Here is a 22,714-nt window from a genome sequence, read left to right as displayed (position 1 = left end):
GAGGTAATTGTGGGACTTGCTGCATCTATTAGGTCTTCTGTTGGTATGCAACCGAAATAGGCTCCGCCGAACTAAAATCCAAAGGGAGTTTACTGGAAGTATATGGGTGGCCTGCAGAATATAATGAACCACTGAGAATCTGACTGCAAGGGGGAATAAGAGACTCTCCAGGCTTACAGGCAAGTGGAAGATAAGCAATCATCTCATGGGGACATGCCATGGAAGAAATCCACGGCAACAGTGCTGTCTGTCTGTCCCCATGTCACCATGCTCACAATTCTTATTTCTGGGAGAAAAGGAACAATTGGACCCGGTTGGAATTGGACCCACACTCAGACAATATGAACTCACTGACTTTGCAAGGCAGTGTAGACTGGTGATAATTGCAGGTCTCTGGAGCCAGCCAGACAGGATTCGAATCCCGACTCTGCCATTTAGTAGCTATTGAGCTAGTTATTCTTGCTAAGCCCCCAGCTCCTCCCTATGCAAATGGAGAATCAGGAGCTATTATTAGGGAAGGTAGAGGGACCAAAAAGCAATTACTATCCACTGTCGCATCTTATCCCTCTACCACACTAGAGATGCCATGAGGACAACAGACTCTCTTGTTAATTCACTGCTGGCTGCATTCACCAGCATTTGAAATGTGCCTGGCACATGGTGCTTGGCTCAGTAAGCCTTTGTCAAATACACAAATACTGATGCTTCCTTTTTGTGTTCCCAATCAAGTAGTGCATTGCTTTGCTGGAGTCGGCACACAAGTATTTTCTGATTGAATCTGTGAGTCAGTGGGATCCTCGGAAATGGGGAGAACATTGGGATCAAAGAGATGAACCCATATTTGGTGGGACTCAGTGGCAAGCAAGTGATAAGTAACTAATTTTGGGTGTGATGATGCAAATAAGGTGATTATTGTATCTCTATAGATTGTGGCCTGCCCACTGGTCAGACTAAACCCGTTAGATTCACATGAGGGAACAGAGAAACCACCAGGTTACTTGCCACTTGGAGAGGGGGTGGCTCATCTGTCCCACATTAGTCCATCTCTGCCTTGGAGGCACGACTGGTAGCTCATCAGGACATCCTGGCTTTCAGGGGCTCTGTGGGTACGGCACATCCAGCCATCCTGGCGAGTTTGCTCATGGAGACAGCGAGGTCTCAGGGAGGAGCCTGTGAGATTAGGAGTCATGAAAACTAAAGCCTGGTCCTGGCTCAGCTAATGGTGTGTGACCCTAGGAAAGGTCACTGGATCTCAGTGACCTGGTCTATAAAATAGGGTGATCCTTGACTTGCAGTTCGTGGAATTGTTAAGCAAATGAAATCACACTCGTGGTGACTTCATCTGGAACTCCTGCTGTAAAAACAAACAAACAAACAAACAGAAAAAACAACTCAAACAGGCTTCAGTGAAGAGGAGCTGAGAAATCCAAGGGCAGATCCTTTCCAGGAACAGCTGGCCCCAGGAGCTCAAATGTAATGTCAGCAACTGACTTCTCTCCACTTCTTAGCTTCCTTCTGCTGTACTGTCCTCATTCTCAGTCTCTAAATGGTGGTGCCCAGTGGCTCCAGCATCTAATCCCCTCAAGTTCACACCCAGATTTCCAGCAGCTGGGAGAGACTATGATTGGCTCAACGTGGGTCATGTAGCCAGAAGGATGCAGCTACGCTGGATGATCCGTCCCAGTCAATACCTGTGGTGTGGGAGCTTGATCAGTCTTGGTTATATGCTTAACTCTCAGAGCTGGAAAAAAAAAAAAAATCACTTGGTGGGGGCGCGCAGAGGAGAAGCCCAGTTTATCTCATGGATTGAGAATGGGAGAGGAGTGGTTTGCCAAAAGATATTCTGGGGCTATTAACAGAAAGATAAGTGGACACTGAGTTGCTAAAATGACAGGCACCACACCTGGGGTTTTAGAACACGTGACAGAAAGCATGCTTCACAGCTCCCCTCTCTGCTGGGAAGTCCTCTGTTCTCACCCCAAGAAGCTCCTGCAAGCCTCGGAGGAGCCCTGCCTCACCCTACAGCCATCTGTCTTTCTCCACCAAACTTCTGCAGCCCGCAGGACCCTATCACTCATTGGCAACAGGCTGCGCTGGGTCATTAGTTATCCTTTTTTGTAGATGTCCTGTCTCTTCATCCACGTGGCAGGATCCCAGAGAGCAAGGGTCACGTCGTATTCATCTTGGTGTCCCTCGTCGCACTTTGCCTGGTGTTTGGGGCATGGCAGATAGTCCCATAATGACTTGTCCAAAGCCGCGCGGCCAAGCCGGGGTTCCCTGACCTGTAAAACATTATGAGGATTAAATCAGCGAGTCATAGAGGGCACGCAGCTCGAGGTAGAAAGTCACTAAAATCAAATAAGGGGTGGGGAGAATGAGAAAGCGTGGCTGATAAAGGAGGGGGGTGATAAAAGAGGTCAGGAGAATGGTGCACCGAGGGGGAGCCGGGCTGCCGGCACGGCAGGAGCCAGAAGAGGGGCCGGCAGAACCCAGCGACGCACCAGCTCCTTTTACCGCGCCGCCGGCGCGGGGCAGGCGCAACCCCCAGGGAGGGAGCGCTGGGGAAGCACCGCGCGACACGGAGGCCCCGCCCGGCCCGGCTCCACCTACCCCTAGCTCCGTCCCTGACCCCCGCCCGGCCCTATCTCGCCCCGCCCCGCCGCCTAGCCCCGCCTCCAAGGCCCGGAAGCGAAAGCCGCTCCGCCTCTTCCGAGCGGGGTCACGGCCCCGCGGCGCGAACTGGGACTCGCAGCGTGCGGGCCTCGCAGCGGGTCAGGGCAGCCCGGTGCCCGGCGCCATGTCCCGGAACCTGCGCACCGTGCTCATCTTCGGCGGCTTCATCTCCCTGATCGGCGCCGCCTTCTACCCTATCTATTTCCGGCCCCTAATGCGGCTGGACGAGTACCGTGAGTGACCTGTGACCCCGCGCGGTGGCCTGGTCTCAGTAACACCCCCCTCCCCTCCGCCCTGCACCTGCTCGTGGGGCCGTGGAAAGAGCTTGGCTTGGGAGTCAGGCAGGCCCGGGTTCGAATCCTGATGTGTGCTTTGTGACCGTGGACAAGTGTGACGCAGTCTCTCGTACTCAGCATCCTCATCCATCAATAGCTGTTTGTAATCGGTAAAATAAGACGGTTTAGTCTTCATTGAGACTCACAGGTGGTAACGAAAGCAGTTGGCACATAGTAGGTTGACACTAAATACTAGGTCATGCTCACAGGTAGCATTCGCGGAACGCTTACTGTGTCAGGCATACATTGGATCTCCCTTTGAGGTAGGTATTAAATGCGCATTTCACCGGCGGGAAAACTGAGGCTCAGACTGTGTAACAGGCCCAAGGTCACACAGCTAGTAAGTTGCAAGGCAAATATTCCAACCCTGGCCTATGTCTGCAGGGCTTCTCCCACACATGGAAGCTGGGAATGGTGATACTGGAGGGAGGCAGATGGAGCCCTAATCCTCCTGAGCCTGAAGGTGTTTTTATTGCACTTCATTTCCACTCCCTGGGACAGCTTTGGGTGGAAATGTTTCAAACCTAAACTGTTAACCTGGGTTTTTGAGTTTTTCCTCATCTTTTTTCAGATTCTGCCGTCTTCCTTCATTTTAAGCGGGTTGCTCACATGACAATGGTGAATATCCTGGGAGTAATTTTCCTCCTTAATCATTCAAGTTCTGTCATTCTAAAAGCCAAACTCTCCTTCCTTGAGACCTATACCTCAGCAAGGATTAGCACTTTGATACGTCTGAAACCATCTGTCAGAGAGAAAACATTAGGCATCAGAGGCTCATTTTGTTCTCCAGGAAACCTGAATCATCTTGAAGATGGAAGAGGGCCAGCCCTGCCCCCTGGAGAATATTAGCAGAGGCTGAAAGCTTGACGATTCGAAGGCAAAAGCTCTGTGTAAATGCTCTGCCTGTTACAAATGCTACAACATTTGGTTTCTGGAGGCAGAGGGTTTTAAGTACACACTCACATTTCCTGGTAGCTTCTTTCATCATCCAGGATTAAAATGGCCTCTGTGCATTCTGTCTTCCAGCCTATGTCCGTGCGCCACGAGTCGGGGTAAACAGAGGATGGTGTGAAGCCCTGCACAATCTGGTTCCATCATCCTGACTGGATCCGTGCCCCAGGCTGTCTTATTAGGGCATCTAGAATTGAACTTGGGACGGGGGCTCTGCTTTGGATCCTGCTGGAAAAGTTTCCATTATGAAGACTAGAGCAGTGTCTCTCCAATGGGGATGATTTTTGTCCCCCAGGGGACATTTGGTTCTATCTGGAGACATTTTTGCTTGTCACAACTGGGGGTGGAGTGGGGTGGTGTGAGGGTGCTACTGGCATCTAGTAGATAGAGGCCGGGGATGCCTCTAAACCCGCAGTGCACAGGACAGCCCCCTATGACAAAGAATTATCCGGCCCAGGATATGCATGGTGCCGAGGTTGAGACATGCTCATCTAGATCAGATGATGAAAGTGTGGACTTGTGCCATGTATCTCGAGCACTTAATATATTAACCCATGTAGTTTTTATAACCATTTTTTGTAGCTGCTGTGTGATCATCACCCCCATTTTATGTGTAGACAGACTGAGGTATGGAACAGTTAAATGACTTCTACAAGGACCCATAGCCAGTGAGTCAGATCTGGGATTTGGACCAGTGCACGCTGTCACTACACCACGGCCCCATACTGTCTCTGAGGGGCTGTGAAGGGGGAGCAGGGCAGGTGAGGGTCTAAATCCCTACTAGATAAGTATCTTAAGGTGAGTTACTTAATCTCCTAGAGCCCAGCCTGTTTCTTCATCTATAGCAGTGGCGTTTGCAGGACTCAATTTATAGGTTTTAGGATGTATTAAGTGAGATAACAGGTGTGGAAACAATATAGTTTTATATTAGGCATCCCATAAAACTGTTTAAAAAATAAGAAGCCGTAGGACGGGGGTGTGAGACAAAGAGATTTAAGCAGGGCTGGCTGACCTGGCAGTAGACTGGGGTCCTGGCAGGTGAGGTATTGGTGTTTGAGCCATGGAAACCTGGCCTGTCTGTTGGGAGGTTGGAGCTGCGGTTCACTTCAGCACTTGAACTAGTATTTATTTAGCTTCTTTTGCATGTTTTATAACCCGGATTTTAGCAATGGCTGTGTACCTGGTACCGCGCTAGGTGCTGGGTGTACGTAACTACACAAGATGGTAAGAGCATTCTGTCCATCTCACTGGCCCCACCGTCATCCAGCCCACTTCCCTCACCCGCTGCTTGGACTCTGAGCTGGTCTCCCTGCTTCCGCCAGGTCCCATTAGTCATTCTCTATGCAGTGGCCACAGTGCTCTTTATGGTTGTTCTTTTGTTGCTGATTTCTACCTTATTTGCATTTGTGGTTAAAGAATGAAGACTATATGATTTTGATTCTTTGATATTGGTCAAGATTTCCTTTGTGGCTTAGTATAGGTCAATTAGGGAAATGTTCCTTCTGTGCTTAAAGTGAGTATATGTCATCGTTGGGTACAGAGTTCTGTGTGTGTCGATTCCAGACCAAGCTTCTTAATTCTGTTACTTAGGTATCTTTAGGACATATTATTAGGTGCACACGATAGAGAATATTCTGGAGATTTTTTTTTTTCCCAATTATCATTGTATGAAGGGTCCTCTTTACCCCTTCTCTTCCTCCCTAGCTCTATTTTATCAGCATTAGAGTTCCCAGCATTGTTTTGTTTAGTATTTTCCTGCTATATCTATCCTCTTATATTTGGCGCCTGTCTTTTATTCATTTATTTAAAGATTTATTTATTTGAGAGAGAGAGAGAGCTGGGGGAGGGACAGAGGGAGAGGGAGACAAGCAGACTCCCCACAGAGTGGGGGCCCGACTCAGGGCTCGATCTCACAACCCTGAGATCATGACCTGAGTCGAAATCGAGAGTCAGATGCTTAACCGACTGAGCCACCCAGGTGCCCCTTGGCATCTGTCTTTAAGTCTCATAACCAGCCTACACTGAGTTTTTTTAACCCAATCTGATAATTTAATTGTTGGATTGAGCTCATTTTCATGTATGTTTACTGATACATTTATTTGCCTCTTACTTTGTGTTTTCTCTTTATTCTATTTCTGTAACTCCTTTTTTTTCTCCTTTTCTGCAACTTCAAGCTTTCTTTCTTTTTCTCCTCTCTTCTTTTGAAAGTTTTACACTCTTATTTTTATTCTTTCGTGATTACTGTTTAAAGTTAGTCAGTATCTTTATCCTCCCAGAAAATATACTAAGACCTGAGGAGACTGCCTTGGTCCTTGTACCACACACGCCGCCTTATGTTTATTCCTCCCCAGTCACCTAGTACCGGCAAGGTTTTGTGCAGTCGCTGATTGTTTCTCTTTGCCCACGGTCTTTACTCACCGAGCCCTACATCTTACTTCTTTCTACTGTCCGTTTTCTTCATTCATTTTCTTCATTCATTCAAGGAGAATGACAATTTCCGGGCTCTGGCAGCAGAAGAGATGGTGCTGCTGGTCATTTACTAAGAAACACAAGAAGGAATTGGTTTTGGGAGTGAGGAGGATGAGCTAGTTCAATTTTGGATGTATTGTGTTTTAGGTATCTGGATGTGCTCGTGGAGATTGCTTACAGGCAGCAGGACGTGCTAGTCTGGAGCTGAGGTGCTGGGCCTGAGCTAGAGCTAGGGATAGGGCGCTGGATCAGCACAGGATGGGAGGAAAGGGCTCCCAGGCAGCACTGGGAAACTGCAAGAGACAAGCTGGCCTAAGACAGGACACTGGTGAACACTGTATTGGAAGAGCAAGCGGTCAGAAGAAAGGGAGCCGTCAAAGGAGACGGAGAAGAAGCGGCCAGAGCAAGAGGGTCAAAACCAGAAGAGGCTGCAGTCTCAAGTCCCATGAAAACAACTCCTGATGAAAAGGGGTATGGTGGGCTCCTGGGTGGCTCAGGTGGTTAAGCGACTGCATTCGGCTCAGGTCATGATCCTGGAGTCCCAGGATCGAGTCCCGCATCCAGCTCCCTGCTCGGTGGGGAGTCTGCTTCTCCCTGTCACCCTCTTCCCCTCGTGCTCTCTTTCTCTTCATTCTCTTTCTCTCAAATAAATAAATAAAAATCTTAAAAAAAAAAAAAGAAAGAAAAGGGGTATGGTCAGCAGGGTTGGGCTTCTTGGAGACAGATAAGTGAAAATAATCAGATTTATAAAAAAGAAGGTGAAGGTCAGAGTTAACCTTGTTAAGAATGCTTTCAGTAGTTTGGTGGTGGACAGAGAACAGGCTGCTCCACGGAGTTGGCTCCTTAAAGGTATTTGTATGGAGAGGAGAGTGACAGAGTATATTTGCAACAGGTCAGAGGGTCTAGGGAAAGTTCTGTTTTAGGGAGAGATGGGACAGCCAAGAAGTCTCTGGACAAAAGAAAGATGAAGATAATCCATAGAGTGACAGGTGGTAGGGGATCTTGAGATCAGATGCAGGAAAGCCTTGGACCAAAGGCAGGACACCTCTTCCACCGGCTCAGGAGGAAGGGCAGCTAAATAATAGGTTCGATGTTGGGAAGTTGTAGGCACTTCCAGGTGATGACTTCCATTCCCATTGTAACACAGGAAGTGAGTCATCTGTGAGTGAGAGGCACAGCCCCCGGCCAGACTCTCTCTTCTTGAAACACTATCTTCCCTGAGCTTCTGTGACCACCCCCGCTGCCAGTCATCTTGCCTTTGCTCTTTTGCTCCTGCCTTTCAGCCACTCCTTCTCAGCCTCTCTTGGGTCTTCCTCTCCCGACCATCCTTCATACATTTGTATTCCCCAGGACTCTGGGCAGACCGAGGAGAAGGCCACAGTTCTTGGAAGTGCAGGGCAAGGTAGGCCAGACATCCAGTCCTTAAGAAGGGCCAGTGGCTGGCCAGGGAGGAGCCCACGTTCCCGTGTCGGGCTGGTGCTGGCCCTTCAGCGGGGCCAGCCTGACTAATGCCGGCCAGCCCAGGCACAGGGAGTGTGGGGATAGCTCTGTTACAGTGTCTCTGCCAGAATGAGCCTTGAGGCAGCAGGCGAGAAGGGGAAGGCTGCTCAGATAAAATAAACTCAAGGAGATCGCCCATACCTTAAAAGCAGGCAAGCCGCTCTGACAAGACTGCCTTACTGGATTTCCCGTTGACATTCAGTGTGATCTTCAGCTCTTCCACTAACTCAGCCAGACTTTCCTAAGTTACAGGGATGACAAGGTCGGTTCTCCATGTGACACTTCAGTCCCGAGATGAGCCCTGGGGAGACGGCGTTGGCGTTGGTGGTCAGCGAGCCCAAACCGGAAATGTGGGGACGATTCTGTTGTGCTCCTGGAGGGAATCCCAGATGATGCTTTTTAGCTTTCATCCTGCTGGTACCGCGTGGTTTGTTGGATGAGCCCACATTTCGGGGCGAGGACAGCTGCTGTAGCTCAGAGCCTAGTCTGGCTTTGTGTCCTAGAACTAGACTGTGGTCCTGAACATGGCCTTTTAAGAAAACCCTGTATTTTATACCAGCCTGTGAGATGAGACAGAATAGGATCATTTTCGGGGATCCTGTTCATTTTTAACTTTAGTTGCACAGAAGCATAAAGTCTTAAGAGTTTTGCCAGAAAACCCATGCTCCTTCAGTCCCCTCACTTAGGTGCCTTGTCCAGAGTCACTGAGCACATTAATGGCTGGGTGGACACGAGAGCCTAACTCCCCGACCTTGTCTGCTATCGATGCCCTGTTTCACGTGCCTTTAAGACAGCACAGAGTGTTTACTAGTGAAGGGAAGGACTGCGCAGGATTGCGGGATTGCTGTGAGGAGACCTCAGTCCCCATCCCACGTGGTCGCCTTCTCTTACTGCTGCACTTTCTGCCCCCCCCGCCCCGCCCCTCGCTGGAAGTCTGCTGTACAGAGTCGGAACAGGGTTGTGAGAAATCGCTTGACCCAGAAATACTTCTTACCTTGGAAGGGCATTCTCCCTATCCCATGCCAGGGGCTAGAATATGCTTTTTGTTTCTTTCACTGGAGAGTCCGGTACAGCACAGGGAAAGATTAAGTCTTACTTTCTATCCGGCATTATGGAGCTCCCTGGGTTCAGCCAGACTCTGATGAGGAAGCAAAAGTGTTTCTAGTGTTGGGAGGAGTCGGTGCCTCCAGTGGCCTTTTGGTCCCCCTCAGCCACTGGTTCACACTTGCCACCACGGCCGTTTGGTCCCATCTGCTGCTGGTTCAGCAGGGCACCGGGGCACATCCCGTCCTCGATGACCCCATAGACAGACGGAGTACATGGCTAGGCAACAGCCGCAGAATGCGAACACTGAAAAAGTAGTTCTTAATTTTTTTATTTGCTGTTTTAAAAAAGGTGCTTCGAGGTAATCATCACGGAACAGTCACCAGGAAGTATAAGGGCTTCCTAAAAACTTGTTTTGCTTTTGTGTATTTCAGTTATTAAAAAAATAATCCCAACCAACAGAAAAGACCTAAGAATAGTATGATAAATCCCCATTTGTCACCTAGATTTACCAGAGAACATTTTGCCGCATTTGCTCCCCCCAACATGCTACATGCATACATACACATACATATACATATGCATATATAATTACATATACGTATAATTGTTTCTTTTGTTCTGTTGGACCATTTGAGAGCAAGTTCAGGACACTGCGAGCTTTCTTCCCACACACTTCAGCATGGATTTCCTAGGAACAAGGGCATTCTCTTACATAACCACAGTGCAGTTATCCAGGCCAGGAAATGTAATATTGACACAATGCTATTATCTCATACACAGTCCATCATATGTTGCCATGTGTCCAGTTAATTCAGCTTCAGAGTTGCTTGTATTTTTAACTGTTGCCAAGAAGAGATGGTGGGGAGGGGTCCTGAGGCCATCTCACTGGGCAGGGCGCTGGGTCCTGACCTTCGGCACCTGCTCTTCGGTTTCTAGTTGCTGGCCCCCCACTCGGCACACTCAGGCGGTCTGCTGTCAGTGGGCGCTGGGGAACACTGTCTTTGCTGCGTGGTTGTGGGTGTCCAAGTAACAAGTCACGCAGTAGAGCTGTTTGACAGCATGGACATTTAGTCTAAAGATATGTTTTCATTTTCAGAGACTTACAAATTATTAGGTGGATTCTGTCACTACAATCGGAGAATCAGCCCGCCCACGGGCATTACCAGTTTTAATAATAACTTTGGCCCTCTGACTAGAGATAACAATCCTGTTAAAACTACAAATCACACCACTGCCTTAGCACCAGGGGGCAGAGTCGGGCTTGCTGAGACACTGGAATGGGGACTTTTTCTAACCGGCATCACGAAGCTCCAGGCCCAGTATTGCGTGTTTGCATCTTAATCATTTCACTCCTGATAGAAACATGCTCACTACTGAAAAGTCCGTAATTAGCTTATCCTAACTTGTTCACATAGTTAAACCTCTGACTTCAGCGTTGTCCTTTTCCTGAGGTGTATACACACTTGCTGTTTCTCTAATGAGAGTAAAATAGAAACTTACTGTCAACTTCAGCAAGACATACTGCTAAATCCTGAGGGACCGGTTTGTTTTCCTTTGGGCATATTCCACATTCACAAATTTTAGAGTGCCTTTGTGTCGTATCATGAATTTATATAAGACTGCTTTGGCTTTAGAGTACTTAGAAAACATTAATGGATTAAAGAACCAGGGGATGTAGATAGGATGCTAATACTGGTTATCACTTGATAGGAACTAGTTCAGCAAATCGGTTTAAATTGCCTGTCCAAGCCAAAAAAAAAAAAAAAAAAAACCACACACAAATGAGGTGGTTGCATAAGGACAAGGATTATAAAGAGATTATGGTCTATTTTAAATAAATCCTGAGCTTTTCTCGAACCTCATTAGCAATTAGCAAGAAAGTGTGAAGACAGGGAGTCCTTCCTCTTCACTTGGCTCTCTATTGCACTGTACGAGGTTAGGATACAATTAGACATTCTGGCCTTGCTATCAAAAGCCAACTTCCTTTGGTGCTTGGCAGTCTGCCAGCGTCTTCGCAGTACCCACCGTCTCTTGGAGAATGTGTTCAATACACCAGGCTGTCCGATTTTCTTAAATCTATGGCTAGAAAGCTTTCTGGCAACTGATTATTTTTTTAAAAAACTCACCTCTTCCAGGGGCGCCTGGGTGGCTCAGTTGGTTAAGCATCTGACTCTTGATTTCGGCTGAGGTCATGGTCTCAGGGTCGTGGGACGGAGCCCCGCATCGGGCTCCACGCTCAGTGCAGAGTCTGCTTGCCCTTCTCCTGCTGCTTCTCACCCCGCCTGCGTGTGTGCGTGCTCCCTCTCTCTAAAATAAATAAATAAAATCTTTAAAAAAAAAAAAAAAACCTCACCTCTTCCGTAATACTGGCAAATGGACCTTCTAGGCATGGAAAATCGTATCTCTTTTTGTTCCTGTCACCATGGATGGCCCTGCAGTCTTATACCTGGTTGGCATTTTCTGAGAGCATATTTGAGACACGTCCGTCCTTTGCGACCTTACATGTTGACAGTATGGTAGGGCTCAATCCTACAGGAGTTTAATGTCTTAGGAAATGAGATCACCTTTTGTGTTGGAGTTATTTTAGAAAATCCGACATCCGAGAGCTCCATTATCCACTCTAGATGGAAGAAGCCTTTTGGCATATCTTGGTCCCAAGGGTCTTGGTTATTGCTTGCCTGCTACTACTTTTCAGAGAGGCCCAGGGAAACCATCAGGCCATTGTCTGTAATGGGCTTCATTATGCTATGTCTTCCCTCTGTCTTAGAATTAGATATCAAGATTCACATAATCCCTATTGCCCAGTGTTTTATTTGCCAAAGCAAAACTTAGCATTGATAAAACTATCAGGTAGGTCACTTAGGATTGACTTTCTGTCACATCACGGGAGAAGCAAGTTCAATGAATATTCAATTTGGCAAATCTCTGTTTCTTGTACCTTTATGCTTCTTGTAACTTTATGAGAATCCAGAGGCCAGAATAAAGGAAATGGCCTTAATATTAAGTAAGAGCTAAATGTGGATTTCAAGAAACACTGTCAGCCTGATTAAGACAAAGGTCTGATTACAACCTTTAATTACTATAATTTAGTAGTAAACATCCTTTGGCTCCAAGTCTTTCCCCCGAAAAGCCGCCATTTGTTTGTCAAGATACTTAAAATAATAAGTCTTTGTTTTCACAGACCTTGGGCTTATTCTAAACCACTTAGAAAGATGTGTCAGAACGCTTGAAGCCCACAGACATAAAATGCCCAATTTCCCTTGGCCCTTGCCTGTTGGACATCTCCAAAGAGATGGGCCGAGCTGCTGTAGTTGGAACGCGCTTACTAATTGGCACAGCACCTGCAATCAATTAGGGAAGCTTCAATTATCCAAACCAAAGCCACCCACCCAAAGATTAATTTTCTGCTCTATTTCCTATCAAAAACATAGCATATTTAGCTCTGGGTCTAGTCCTTCAGCGGGGCACATTTGAGACATAGAAACTACATCGTTTTCTTGTTAATTGTACTTGTTCCTTCAATTCAGCAGCCTTCCCCTCATAATATCACACCCACCAGCTCTTTCAAAATTGTTCTTTTTCCGTTGTTTTGTTGCCTTTCCAAAATGCTGAGATCACCGAGAAAAGATGTGAGTCGGGAGCTTTTCTTTTGAAGTACGGCTTTCTTTGGTTTTATTGAAAATGCCCAATCTTTTTTGCTCTGTAGGATCTAACTTCCATAACCTAAAAGCTTTGAATATTGGCGTCCTGTATATATTGTTTCCGAATTGTCCCATGTCATTGGCCCACGTAAAGAGAAAAGATTTCTTCCACCACGGCCCACCCCCCACCTTTGTAAAGAGCAATTTTTCTGTTGTGTTTTTCAGAGAAGGAGCAAGCCGTAAATCGAGCTGGTATTATTCAAGAAGATGTGCAGCCACCAGGTGAACTTTTAAAATTCAAAACAGAATTGCATTTGTGCTGTTGTGTGGGGTGCGCGTGCTTGCCCTGCAGTGAAAGAAATCTTTTGAGTGTGGAGGCTAGCTGGTGATTGTGCCATTCATCATTCAGAAGTTGCCATTTCATAGGAGCCACCCCAAGACTTCATTTTAACATTTCACCCCAGAATATTTGGGGCAAGTTTGTCCGTTCCTCTTGTGCATTTGATAAAATCGGCATAAAAATATAACAAGTGTGCGATTGAATATCAAGGGTCCATAGCTGTTCTGCAGACCGATTTACCAAGCACCTATTTAAACCCTGCCCTCTTAGGAAAAAGGCTGTTTACTTGTGAGCTATTTTAATTGATGCGGGATTCTGCTTTATTACAGAAGCTCAAAAGTTCCCTTTGTGGCTGAATGGTTAGTTACTTTTAGATGATCCCAGTTGGGTGAGAAGGAGAGGTATCCAGTTTTTTAACCAAAACTCTTGTAATCTATGGCACCATTCTTTTTTTAATTAATTAATTAATTAATTAATTAATGTTTTGACTAGGCCAGATACATAGCTTCCTGTTGTGGGGCAATTTCTGAGCCATTTAAGTCTCTCATGGTGGCCATGGCTGCCCAGCTGTAGCATCTCAGACTTCTGGCAGCTTGCCCGCACTGTCTCGAACTACCTGGAAATTGCACAACTCAATTCTGATGTCATTTTGCTTGTTTGCAGTTGAGGGAAGTGGTAGGAAGTTTAAAAAGCGAATCCTGTTTTGATTCATGTTTCTTTCTATAGGGTTAAAAGTGTGGTCTGATCCATTTGGCAGGAAATGAGAAGACTATCACCACCTCGATTATGAAAGACATCTTCGTGCTTTCCATTCTGCCACAAGTACAATAAATTGCCTCACTACAGAAGGATGGCTGGAGAAGAAAACTCTATAAAGCTGAAAATAAGAGTACCGTGCACAAGGATTAATATTTCCCTTCTTAAGTATCAAAAGAACCCTGGAGCAAATCACACCATTAGGGAGGTTTTCATGATTCGCTTTACTTTCTAAAAATGAAGCTCTCTCACCCAGCTGTGTTTGGAGGAGGGTCTACTTATTATTCAGCCCCTCCTGCTTCCCCAACCAAGCTGTGATGTGAATGCATGCGGCCAGGAGACGTGGGAAGAGCCTAGTCTGTCTTGCCACCCTCCAAATGGGAAATTTCAGTGAAAAGCCAGCGTGCGGAGCAGCCTCATCGGGCTCTTTGGAAACATTAAAGTTGATAAAACTCTGAGGACAGGGTACATTGTACTCTTTAAGAATAACCAGTTCAGCTTAGCCATCTTGTCGAAGGTTGCTGCATGTTGGAAAATAAGTAAATAGGAAGCAAGTTCAACCAAGTGGCTATGCATGCATAATAGAAATCAGCGCTGAATTAACAGAAGTGAAAATATGTGTATTAAAATGATCTATTTTTAATTCACTATGGTGTAGGTTTTTTTTGAAATCCTATATAAACTCATTAAGTCACACTAAGAAGCGGTATTTGACTAGATTATATTTGACGAGATACTCAACTATGTGGTGTTTCTCAGTTTGTGTACAAGTAAACATTTTAAAGGTAAATAGCAGATTTGTTGAGACAGATATTTATTGGTTGCAGTACCAGCTACCTCACCAGCTGCTGCAGAGACGAGTGTGGAAATTCTTTCTTTCTTTCTCTGGTGCTCTGTCTGGCCCCTTACTAGATTATATGTTTTTGAAGAAACACCTCTTTTTCATTTTTAGATTTCCCAGAGTGCCTTGCACAGTACTATGGGTTCTCTTTAGATGAGCTGCCTGATAACATAATTTTATTATTGTGAACTGGGAATTTGCTTACCAGACAACTGACAACAGTTATGTAATTACTGTCAAAAAGAACTCAGACTGATGGTTCCAAAACCAAAGGCATCATTTTTTGGTAGACATTCCCTAACATTTAATTGACTTACGGTTAGTAACCCAATAAAAGAAGTTGACTCATTCAGGGTATATCTGGCCACTATTTTCCTTGGAGGGGGCACCAAGAAGTTGTGTAACTTAAAGTCTGGCATTCTGTGGGCACTTTATTGAGATTTCTTTATGACGGGGGCAAGCGCGTGTACCATCTGCTCTGGAAGATGTCGTCAAGAACTCTGGGACCTCGACTGCCTGTTCGGCAGATGGAACAGACTCCGTTTTCTCTCTTCAGTGGGATCTTTGTCTTGCTTTGACCCTGCCCTTGGTACACCTCTTTGTAGAGATAAAGGAACTCTCTGTCCTGCTCAGCTGCCTTGATATTTATAAAAGGATCAGTCTTCATGCTGTCAGAAGTGTCACATCAGACTCTGCTGCCCACGCTTGACAAAAGCCAGGTTGTAAGAGATGCTCCTCTTGGGAATGACTGAAGGCCTTGGAGTTCATCCATGAGGTGCCCAAGTGTGCTTCCGGGATGATAACGAAAGCCCTTGGAAGAGGGGATCTTGGTCAGATACAATTAGGAAACACAGAGTTAAAGCAAACTCGGCTTATTTGCTTCTAATTTGATGATTTCCAAGAGAGGCTTACCATTTCTCAAATGTATTTGATCACAAAATATTTTTCGTGGACTATCTTCTGGGCTAGTGACCAACAACATCCTTTTCGGGAAATCTTTCTCTCGATCAGTGGTTCCCCCACTTTTGATCTCAGGACTCTTTTACCACTCTTAAAATTTTTTGAGGACCCCAAAGTGGGTTATACCTGTAGGTACTATATTAGAAATTAAAACAAAATTTTAAAATGTTTATTAAGATCAGTAACAAACCCATGTAGAGTAATATGACATTTTTGTGTGAAAAATTTGTTTTCCAAGATCAAAGATAATTTACAAATTTCTTTGATGCCTGGCATAATAGATTCTCTTCACAGCTAGATTCTAATATCTGTTTCTGCATTCAGTCTGTTGCTATATCACATGTCATGGCCTCTGGAAAATTCCTCTGTGCACACTCATAAGACGATGAGAGGAGGGCGCCTGGGTGGCTCAGATGGTTAAGCGTCTGCCTTTGGCTCAGGTCATGATCCCAGGGTCCTGGGATCAAGTCCTGCATCGGGTTCCCTGCTCCTTGGGAGCCTGCTTCTCCCTCTGCTTCTCTCTCTCTCTCTCTCTCTCCCTCTGTCTCTCATGAATAAATAAATAAAACCTTTAAAAAAAAAAAGATGAGAGGAAAAAAGGCAAAAAAGCTGAGGTGCTTGGGTGGTGCAGTCGGTTAAGCAACCAGCTCTTGGTTTCGGCTCAGGTCATGATCTCAGGGTCCTGGGATGGAGCCCTGGTGTCTGGCTCTGCGCTCAGGGAGTCTGGTTGGGGATTCTCTCTCTGCCCTTCCCCATCTCTCTCAAATGAATAAATACATCTTTTAAAAAAAAAAAAGGCAAGGGGAACCCTCCTACACTGTTGGTGGGAATGCAGACTGGTGCAGCCACTCTGGAAAACAGTTTGGAGGTTCCTCAGAAAGTTAAAAATAGAACCAGTATGACTCAGCAACTGCACTACTAAGTATTTATCCAAAGGATAGGAACATAGTGATTAAAAGGGGCACATGCACCCCAATGTTTATAGCAGCAATGTCCACAAGAGCCAAACTGTGGAAAGAGTCCAGATGTCCATCGACAGATGAATGGATAAAGATGTGTGTGTGTGTGTGTGTGTGTGTGTGTGTGTGTGTGTGTGTCGATACGCACACCAGAATATTACTCAGCCATCAAAAAGAATGAAATCTTGCCACTTATAACAACATAGATGGAAATAAAACGTAGGAAATAAAAGGTATTATGCTAAGCGAAATAAGTCTGAGAAACCCAAATACCATATGATTTCACTCATGTGGAATTTAAGAAAACAGATGAACATAGGGGAAGGAGAGAAATAAAACAAGATGAAAACGGAGACAAACCATAAGAGACTCTTAACTACAGGGAACAAACTCAGGGTTGCTGGAGGGGAGGTGGGTTGGGGGATGGGGTAACTGGGTGATGGGCATTAAGGAGGGCATGTGATGTCATGAGTACTGGGTGCTGTATGCAACTGACGAATCACTGAATTCTACCTCTGAAACAAAAAAAAAAGCTTTAGTGGTATTATAAAAATAGTTTTGATCATGTAGACCTCCTGAAAAGGTCTCAGATACCACAAAAGGTCCCTAGACCACACTGAGTCTAATTGTTTTTCTTGGGTTTAGTCAGATCTCTTGAGAATTGTGTATCTGGTTGCATCAGTTCCAACAGTCGCTTGTAGTGAACTGTGTTCCGTCATGTCCACATTAAGGGAGATGACCAGGGGAGGAAGATACGGGATTTGTTATTGCTCTTACTAAAATGAAGTTGCAGCAGAAATGCACTTGTAGATTCACCATTAGCCATGTACCAGAATGTTCACAGCAGCCAAATGCTCGTCCACAGTACAATGGATAAATAAGCTGTGAAATATTCACATGATGGGATACGATACAGCAATGAGAATGAACACTACAATGAATCCCACAAATAGTGCTGAATAAACGAAGCCAGCTGCAATAATACTTTTAGATTCCATTTAGATGAATAAAAACGGTAAATTAAGCCATACAGTTACAAGTCAGGACGGCGGCTACTCTTGGGAAGGGGGAGGGTTAGTAACCGGGAAGTGATACAGGCCATCTTCACGGTGCTGATAGGTTTGATTTTTTTGATCTGGGTGCAGGTTCCATAGGTGTATCGAGTTTTTGGCTACTTCCCTGAGCTGTATAAATTCACATTCTTTTCTAAATGTACATCATACTTAAGGTTTTTTTTTTTTTTAAAGGTGCAGAGATTGGCTCTAGAAGGAAAAGAAGTTGAATCTGATTTAGAAGAATAAGAAGTGGAATCAGGAAACTTTGCAGAGAACCCTGCTGTTCAGTATATAAAGTGTATATAAAGTGCCCAGCAAATTCCTGGGCCAGCAGAGGCCAGATTAATGAGAGCTGTTATCACTGGCTGAGCAGCTGACATTCCAGCAGAGCTATGAAGAACGCCTGGGATTCAGACACGCAGTGAGTGACAGAGGTGCGGACTCAGCAAAACTAAGCCCGTCTTGGAAAGCTGGTTGGGCCTGGGTGCAGGTGTGTGTGGGGAGACAACCGAACCATGGACTTTGCCTGCCCTGTGTGTCACTGGCCTGGGCTTGGCCCAGAGCAGGCGCTCATTAGGGTTTGGATGGACTGAGTGATCAGTTGAAAGAATGAGGGAGGACCAAATGAAGGGAATGGCAGATTCGGACTGTGTGGGGACACCCGGAATGTCAAGCTGGTAAGTTCTACTTAATTGATAAACGTGAAGCATTAGAAGCAGGAAGTGGTCTGAAAACGTTAAAACAAAGCCAGGAGCTTGCCCCAGAGCAGGGCTAATCACCGTGGTGGTCGGAGCAGGGCAACCCTGTTCTCTGTCCACGGGAGTTAAGTACAGATACAAAGAATAAGCACTTACAAAGGTTAATGGCAGTGTGACAGACGAGTTTTTAATCTTTTGAATCCGATTGAAAGTAATGGGCTTGCATTTTGTATTTTTTGCTTTTTAAAAAATTTTTGATGAAAGTAATCTTACTGTATTTTACAGGTTCGCGATGGATTGGTACTCAGAAACAGAAGCTGAGCTTCGCCCCGGGTAGGTTGAAAAGCACTGAACTGGAGGGTAAATCTGATGTTCTCAGGTCCACACCACTCCACGGTGGGCAAGTCCGATGTGCTCAGCAAGCTGAGAGCTCCCTGCCCGCCCGAGGCTTCTCTGTTCTGATGCCGAGAACCGATGAGAACGCCCTGGTCTTAGCCCCTGGCGGGACTCCGTGCACAGGGGAGTTCACTCTCCCAGACCTTTCCTGCTCGGTGCCTGAGGCCTTCTGCAGTTGAGTCTGCCTGTCGGTAGGGAAATGCACAGCTCACTGGCTACCCATGTGTGTGAGATGGTGGGGGAGCCCCTGGGGAGCCGGCCCGCGCATCCCACGGAATATGCGCCTGAAGAGGGGCATGAACTTGGCTGTCGGCTTCCCTGGAGAAGGCCTTCCGGGGCAGTGGCAGCTAGCTTACCCTCCCTGAGGCTCTCCCAGCTTGATGGGAAGCAGCAGGGTGCCTTTCGCTCTGCTAAGTGGTGTTTCCCAAACCCTGATCCTCTGAACACCCCCTGGGGAGAAAGGAGGGGTCGCTACTCCTCACGGGAGTTGGGGAACACTCTGCGGCCCTCTCCTCTTCCTGGGGTTCTCTGTGTGACCATACGTAATTAAAATAAAATGCAAAAAAAAAAAAAAAAAAGGATGCTTTGTCCAGACCCTTTTGGTTGTAAGTGACAGAAAAACCAAACTGAAGTGGTACAAAAAGAAATTCAGTGGTGTAATTGAAAACTGTAGAGTCATGATCAGTTTATATCATCGTGATCATTTTTCCAAATACGAAAGTCCTAGGCCACAATCATTTGTGAATGGAAAAAGTATTATACCCAGAGCCTCAAGGAAGAGGCACGCTGGATCTCCTAGACAGTTACAGGTTAACTGCTCCCTTTACCCAGCACCTCACTCTCTCACTGGAACACTTCACCTCACCCCCCACCCCTACTCCCTGTTGGCTCATTCCACCCATTCTAGCTCCCTGCTTTGGGTGAAGCTGACTTTACCCTGCACTTCAGGAGTAGGCACATGGTCCACGTTTGGCCAATCAGAAGGCTGAGCAAACTCCTGGCCCCTGGGATTGGTTCTGGGCTGGGCATGTGACCCAAACCAGGCTCATCAGATCTAGCTGGAGTTAATCTTGCCTGTTGGCTTGTGTGGTCAGACTGGAGGAGGGTGTCTTCTTCACATTTAGAGGTGTTGGCAGCCATCTTGCCACCAGGGGGTTAGAGTTGGTCTGAGACTAAAACCATTGGAGGAGGAAACAACAGGAGATAGAAGCCAGGTCCTGATGCTGTTGTTTCCACCTCCTGGATCCATTTGTGTGTGAAGCAAGGATATGTCTGGATTAATAAATACTGTTATTAGTAAGTTCCCTTTTTGCAGTATTTAAAATTGGGTTTTTGTCAAATGCAACCAAAAGAGTTTTGACTAGGGCATCTCAATTTTATATTTTAAAGAGTTATGGGTTTTTTTGTTTTGTTTTATTTTTTGTTTTTTGTTTTTGAGAGAGAGAGAGAGAGGGAGGAGCAGAGGGAGAGGGAGGGAGAGGAAGAATCTTAAGCAGGCTCCACACTCAGCATGCAACCTGATGCGGGGCTCTGTCTCATGACCCTGAGATTGTGCCCTGAGTCGAAAACAAGAGTCCGATGCTTAACCACCCTGCGCCCCTCGATTTTATATTTTAATTTTACTTTTCCGAAATGTGTTTCACATGTCATTTCCACCTTATATAAAGGCTGTTCAACACAGTTCAGCCAGTCTTTATGACTTGGACTTATTGTACAGATGTGCCTGAGGGGCTGCCAGGATGGGTCAGGCGTGTACCTGCTGTGCTTGTGAGCTTTCTGGCTTTCTGTGTTTCTTATCTCTGCCCTGCCTCACAGCTGTAAGGAGCAGGCTCTGGCTTCATCTCAGATTTGTTGCTTCTAGGCCGCAGTGAGATTGGAAAACAGTTAGCCAAAATTTTGGAATCTGGCATCAATTTTGAAAGTAAAAGCCTTTAATGTGGATTTGGAGGCTCTGGTATGGATGAATTGCAAGGGCTTTGTGACATTTTGGCTGCCCGGAGGATTTTTTTTGGTATTCACTTTTTGTTTCTGCGTGGTTCCGGATAGATGAGGTTTCCTGATTTTTCTGTTGGTGGAGACTTTTACTATAACAAGATTTTCACACTAAAGGATTGTGCAGTGTGAGCAAATGAGCTAAGGTTGAAATGCCTTATAACTTAGCAAAGTTAACTCAGTTTCCTTTAAAGAAGGAACGGTAACTGGCAGCAGTATTCTGAATGCCAGGCTGACCTTTAACTTGTTTTGCTTCTTTTCTAAAACAGCCCCTTTATTTTCAAGCTCTAATCACATACACTGACTTGTGAGGGGAGGAAAAAAAACAACAACAAACAAGTATGCTTATATCAGAGAGAGTGGTTCACTTAAGGCAGATGTGGAATCAATTTGGGCAAATGTGAGTTGCCAGCTTCTGAACTTTTCTGCTAAGTATATGCACCCTGAATACATTGGAGCCACTTCAGCCTTGTAAATGTGATGCTGGAATATTGGGTAAACATCTGTAAGGGGCATGCGGCCGGCTGCCCTTGCTAAGTTGAGTGAAAACCCAGAGGGGCACACACTCTCTGAGAAGCTCAAATGAAGACAATTGTGTTTAGAAAAAAATATAACTGAAGTCTGGTTTTGTGATTACTAGGAAGATGGCAGCTCTGGTGATTTATCTTGCGGAGTAAGCAGAATCTGCCTTCTAAATGGCTTCTAAAATGGCTATTTTTAATTTGTGCTCCCACTCAATGTGGACTCACATTACAGATATAAAATACCCGAGCCCAAAGTTGGTTTTTGTAATCAAGAGAGCAGGACTCAGTTTCTGCTGGCCCCTGCCTTTTGAACGTTGGTCTGTGGCTTTGGGGAATGAGTTAGGCAGAGGATTGGAAATCCCAAAAGGGTCACTCTTGTTTTTTGTTTTTTGCTCACCAAACACATGACTCGTCGGTTCATTTGGGCTCTCCATGAACTTCGTACCGGCTCTTGCCAAACACCGTGGCTTTCAGTGATGAAGAGAGAATGATCACCATGAACATCAGTGAACTTGGCACAGCCTGTCCCGCCAGCCCTGGCCTCCTGGAGTGTTTCCAGCCAAGGAAAGGGAAGACAAAGAAGGGTAGTTGGCTCTCCAGTGTCTAAAATGCCGAACACAATTACATAAACATAGTAGGTGGTGTGGGCTGAATCGTGTCCCCTCAGAATCCGTATGTTGAAGTTTTAACCCCCAACACCTCAGAAGGTGACTGTATTTGGAGACCGGGTGGGTCTGAGAGAGATGATTAAGATAAAACGAGGACATCAGGGTGGCTCCTAATCCAGTGTGACTGGTGTCCTTAGAAGTAGTGGAGATAAAGACACTGACTCACAGGGAGGGAAGGCTGGAGACACAGGAAGAATTCGCCATCTACAAGCTGAGGAGAGAGGCCTCAGAAGAAGCCAGGCCTGCTCATAAGCTTGATCTCGGACTTCTAGGGTCCTGAACTGTGAGGAAATCCATTTTGGTTGTTGAAGCCACCAATCTGTGGCAAACTCATGCAGTGGCTCCACAGTAAACGTCTGCCGAGTGTCGTTACATCATCTCTTGTGAATATACTTCTCTCAAACTAAATTTCTTTATCGTGTAGGATCATGGCCTTACCTTGAGGCTGAACTTCCTCCAAGGTTCACCCCTGCCTACCTTCCCATACTGCTCATCCACACGACCCTCCATTCTAGCCTGCTGATCTACTCATGCCCCTCAGAATGCCGCTAGTGCCTCCCTGCCCCTCCCCATCCCTCTGCCCTCCTCAGCTCCCTGGGGAACACCCTCTTCCCCGTCACCTAACTAACACCACAGTAATTTCCAGACCTATTTAAACTGTGTCCCCATCCTGCGCCCCCCCCCCCCCCGCCCCAGGCTTCCTTGACCTTTACTTTCCCTTTGGCTTCTTAGGGGTTTACACCATGCATGTGGCATAGAGTGGCGTGACTCCCTTGGATGGTGATTTTATCACCAGCAGATGGCAACTCCCACCTTCAGCTCGGGTTAAAACCCTTGGCATCATCCTTGCCTCCTCTCTTTTCCTTCATCCCTAACAGTCAACCTGACAGGAAACCCTCTCCAAACACC

At 46.1% G+C, this 22,714-nt stretch overlaps 1 protein-coding gene and 1 long non-coding RNA gene across 5 annotated transcripts; both read left to right on the top strand.

Moving 5' to 3' along the window:
* Window positions 1-2,719: 2,719 nt before the first annotated feature.
* SMIM20 (small integral membrane protein 20) lies at window positions 2,720-14,901 on the top strand. Of its 4 annotated transcripts, none has more exons than XM_088021233.1 (4): window positions 2,720-2,906; window positions 3,580-3,626; window positions 12,842-12,898; window positions 13,714-14,901. In XM_088021233.1, exons 1-3 carry the CDS (start codon window positions 2,798-2,800, stop codon window positions 12,857-12,859), a joined length of 174 nt encoding a protein of 57 aa, XP_087877359.1. In that variant the 5' UTR covers window positions 2,720-2,797; the 3' UTR covers window positions 12,860-12,898; window positions 13,714-14,901. The 4 variants fall into 4 exon arrangements, with proteins under 4 accessions (XP_087877359.1, XP_087877358.1, XP_027944085.1 ...); XM_088021232.1 differs by having other exon boundaries at window positions 13,683-13,770; XM_028088284.2 differs by lacking the exon at window positions 3,580-3,626 and having other exon boundaries at window positions 13,683-14,901.
* A 2,811-nt stretch (window positions 14,902-17,712) lies between these two features.
* Window positions 17,713-22,445, top strand: LOC114197308 (uncharacterized). Its single transcript, XR_003606883.2, has 3 exons — window positions 17,713-17,961; window positions 18,511-18,558; window positions 21,612-22,445. It is a non-coding gene; the product is annotated as an uncharacterized LOC114197308 (long non-coding RNA).
* Window positions 22,446-22,714: the final 269 nt, after the last annotated feature.

This window comes from Eumetopias jubatus, unplaced genomic scaffold (assembly GCF_037043125.1).
Source record: "Eumetopias jubatus isolate StellerSeaLion01/CBP00866 unplaced genomic scaffold, mEumJub1_p1.0 scaffold_2, whole genome shotgun sequence".
NCBI lineage: Eukaryota > Metazoa > Chordata > Mammalia > Carnivora > Otariidae > Eumetopias > Eumetopias jubatus.
The sequence above is the reverse complement of the archived record's forward strand: the minus strand, read 5'-3'. Positions and strand labels throughout refer to the sequence as shown.

Bases quoted from the DNA above. Each gene is read 5' to 3' on its own strand.
- SMIM20 (XM_028088275.2), top strand. From the start codon at position 2,798: ATGTCCCGGAACCTGCGCACCGTGCTCATCTTCGGCGGCTTCATCTCC. The intron at 2,907-12,841 runs GTGAGTGACCTG...TGTGTTTTTCAG, and splicing joins AATGCGGCTGGACGAGTACC to AGAAGGAGCAAGCCGTAAAT. The intron at 12,899-13,713 runs GTGAACTTTTAA...TCCATTTGGCAG, and splicing joins AGAAGATGTGCAGCCACCAG to GAAATGAGAAGACTATCACC.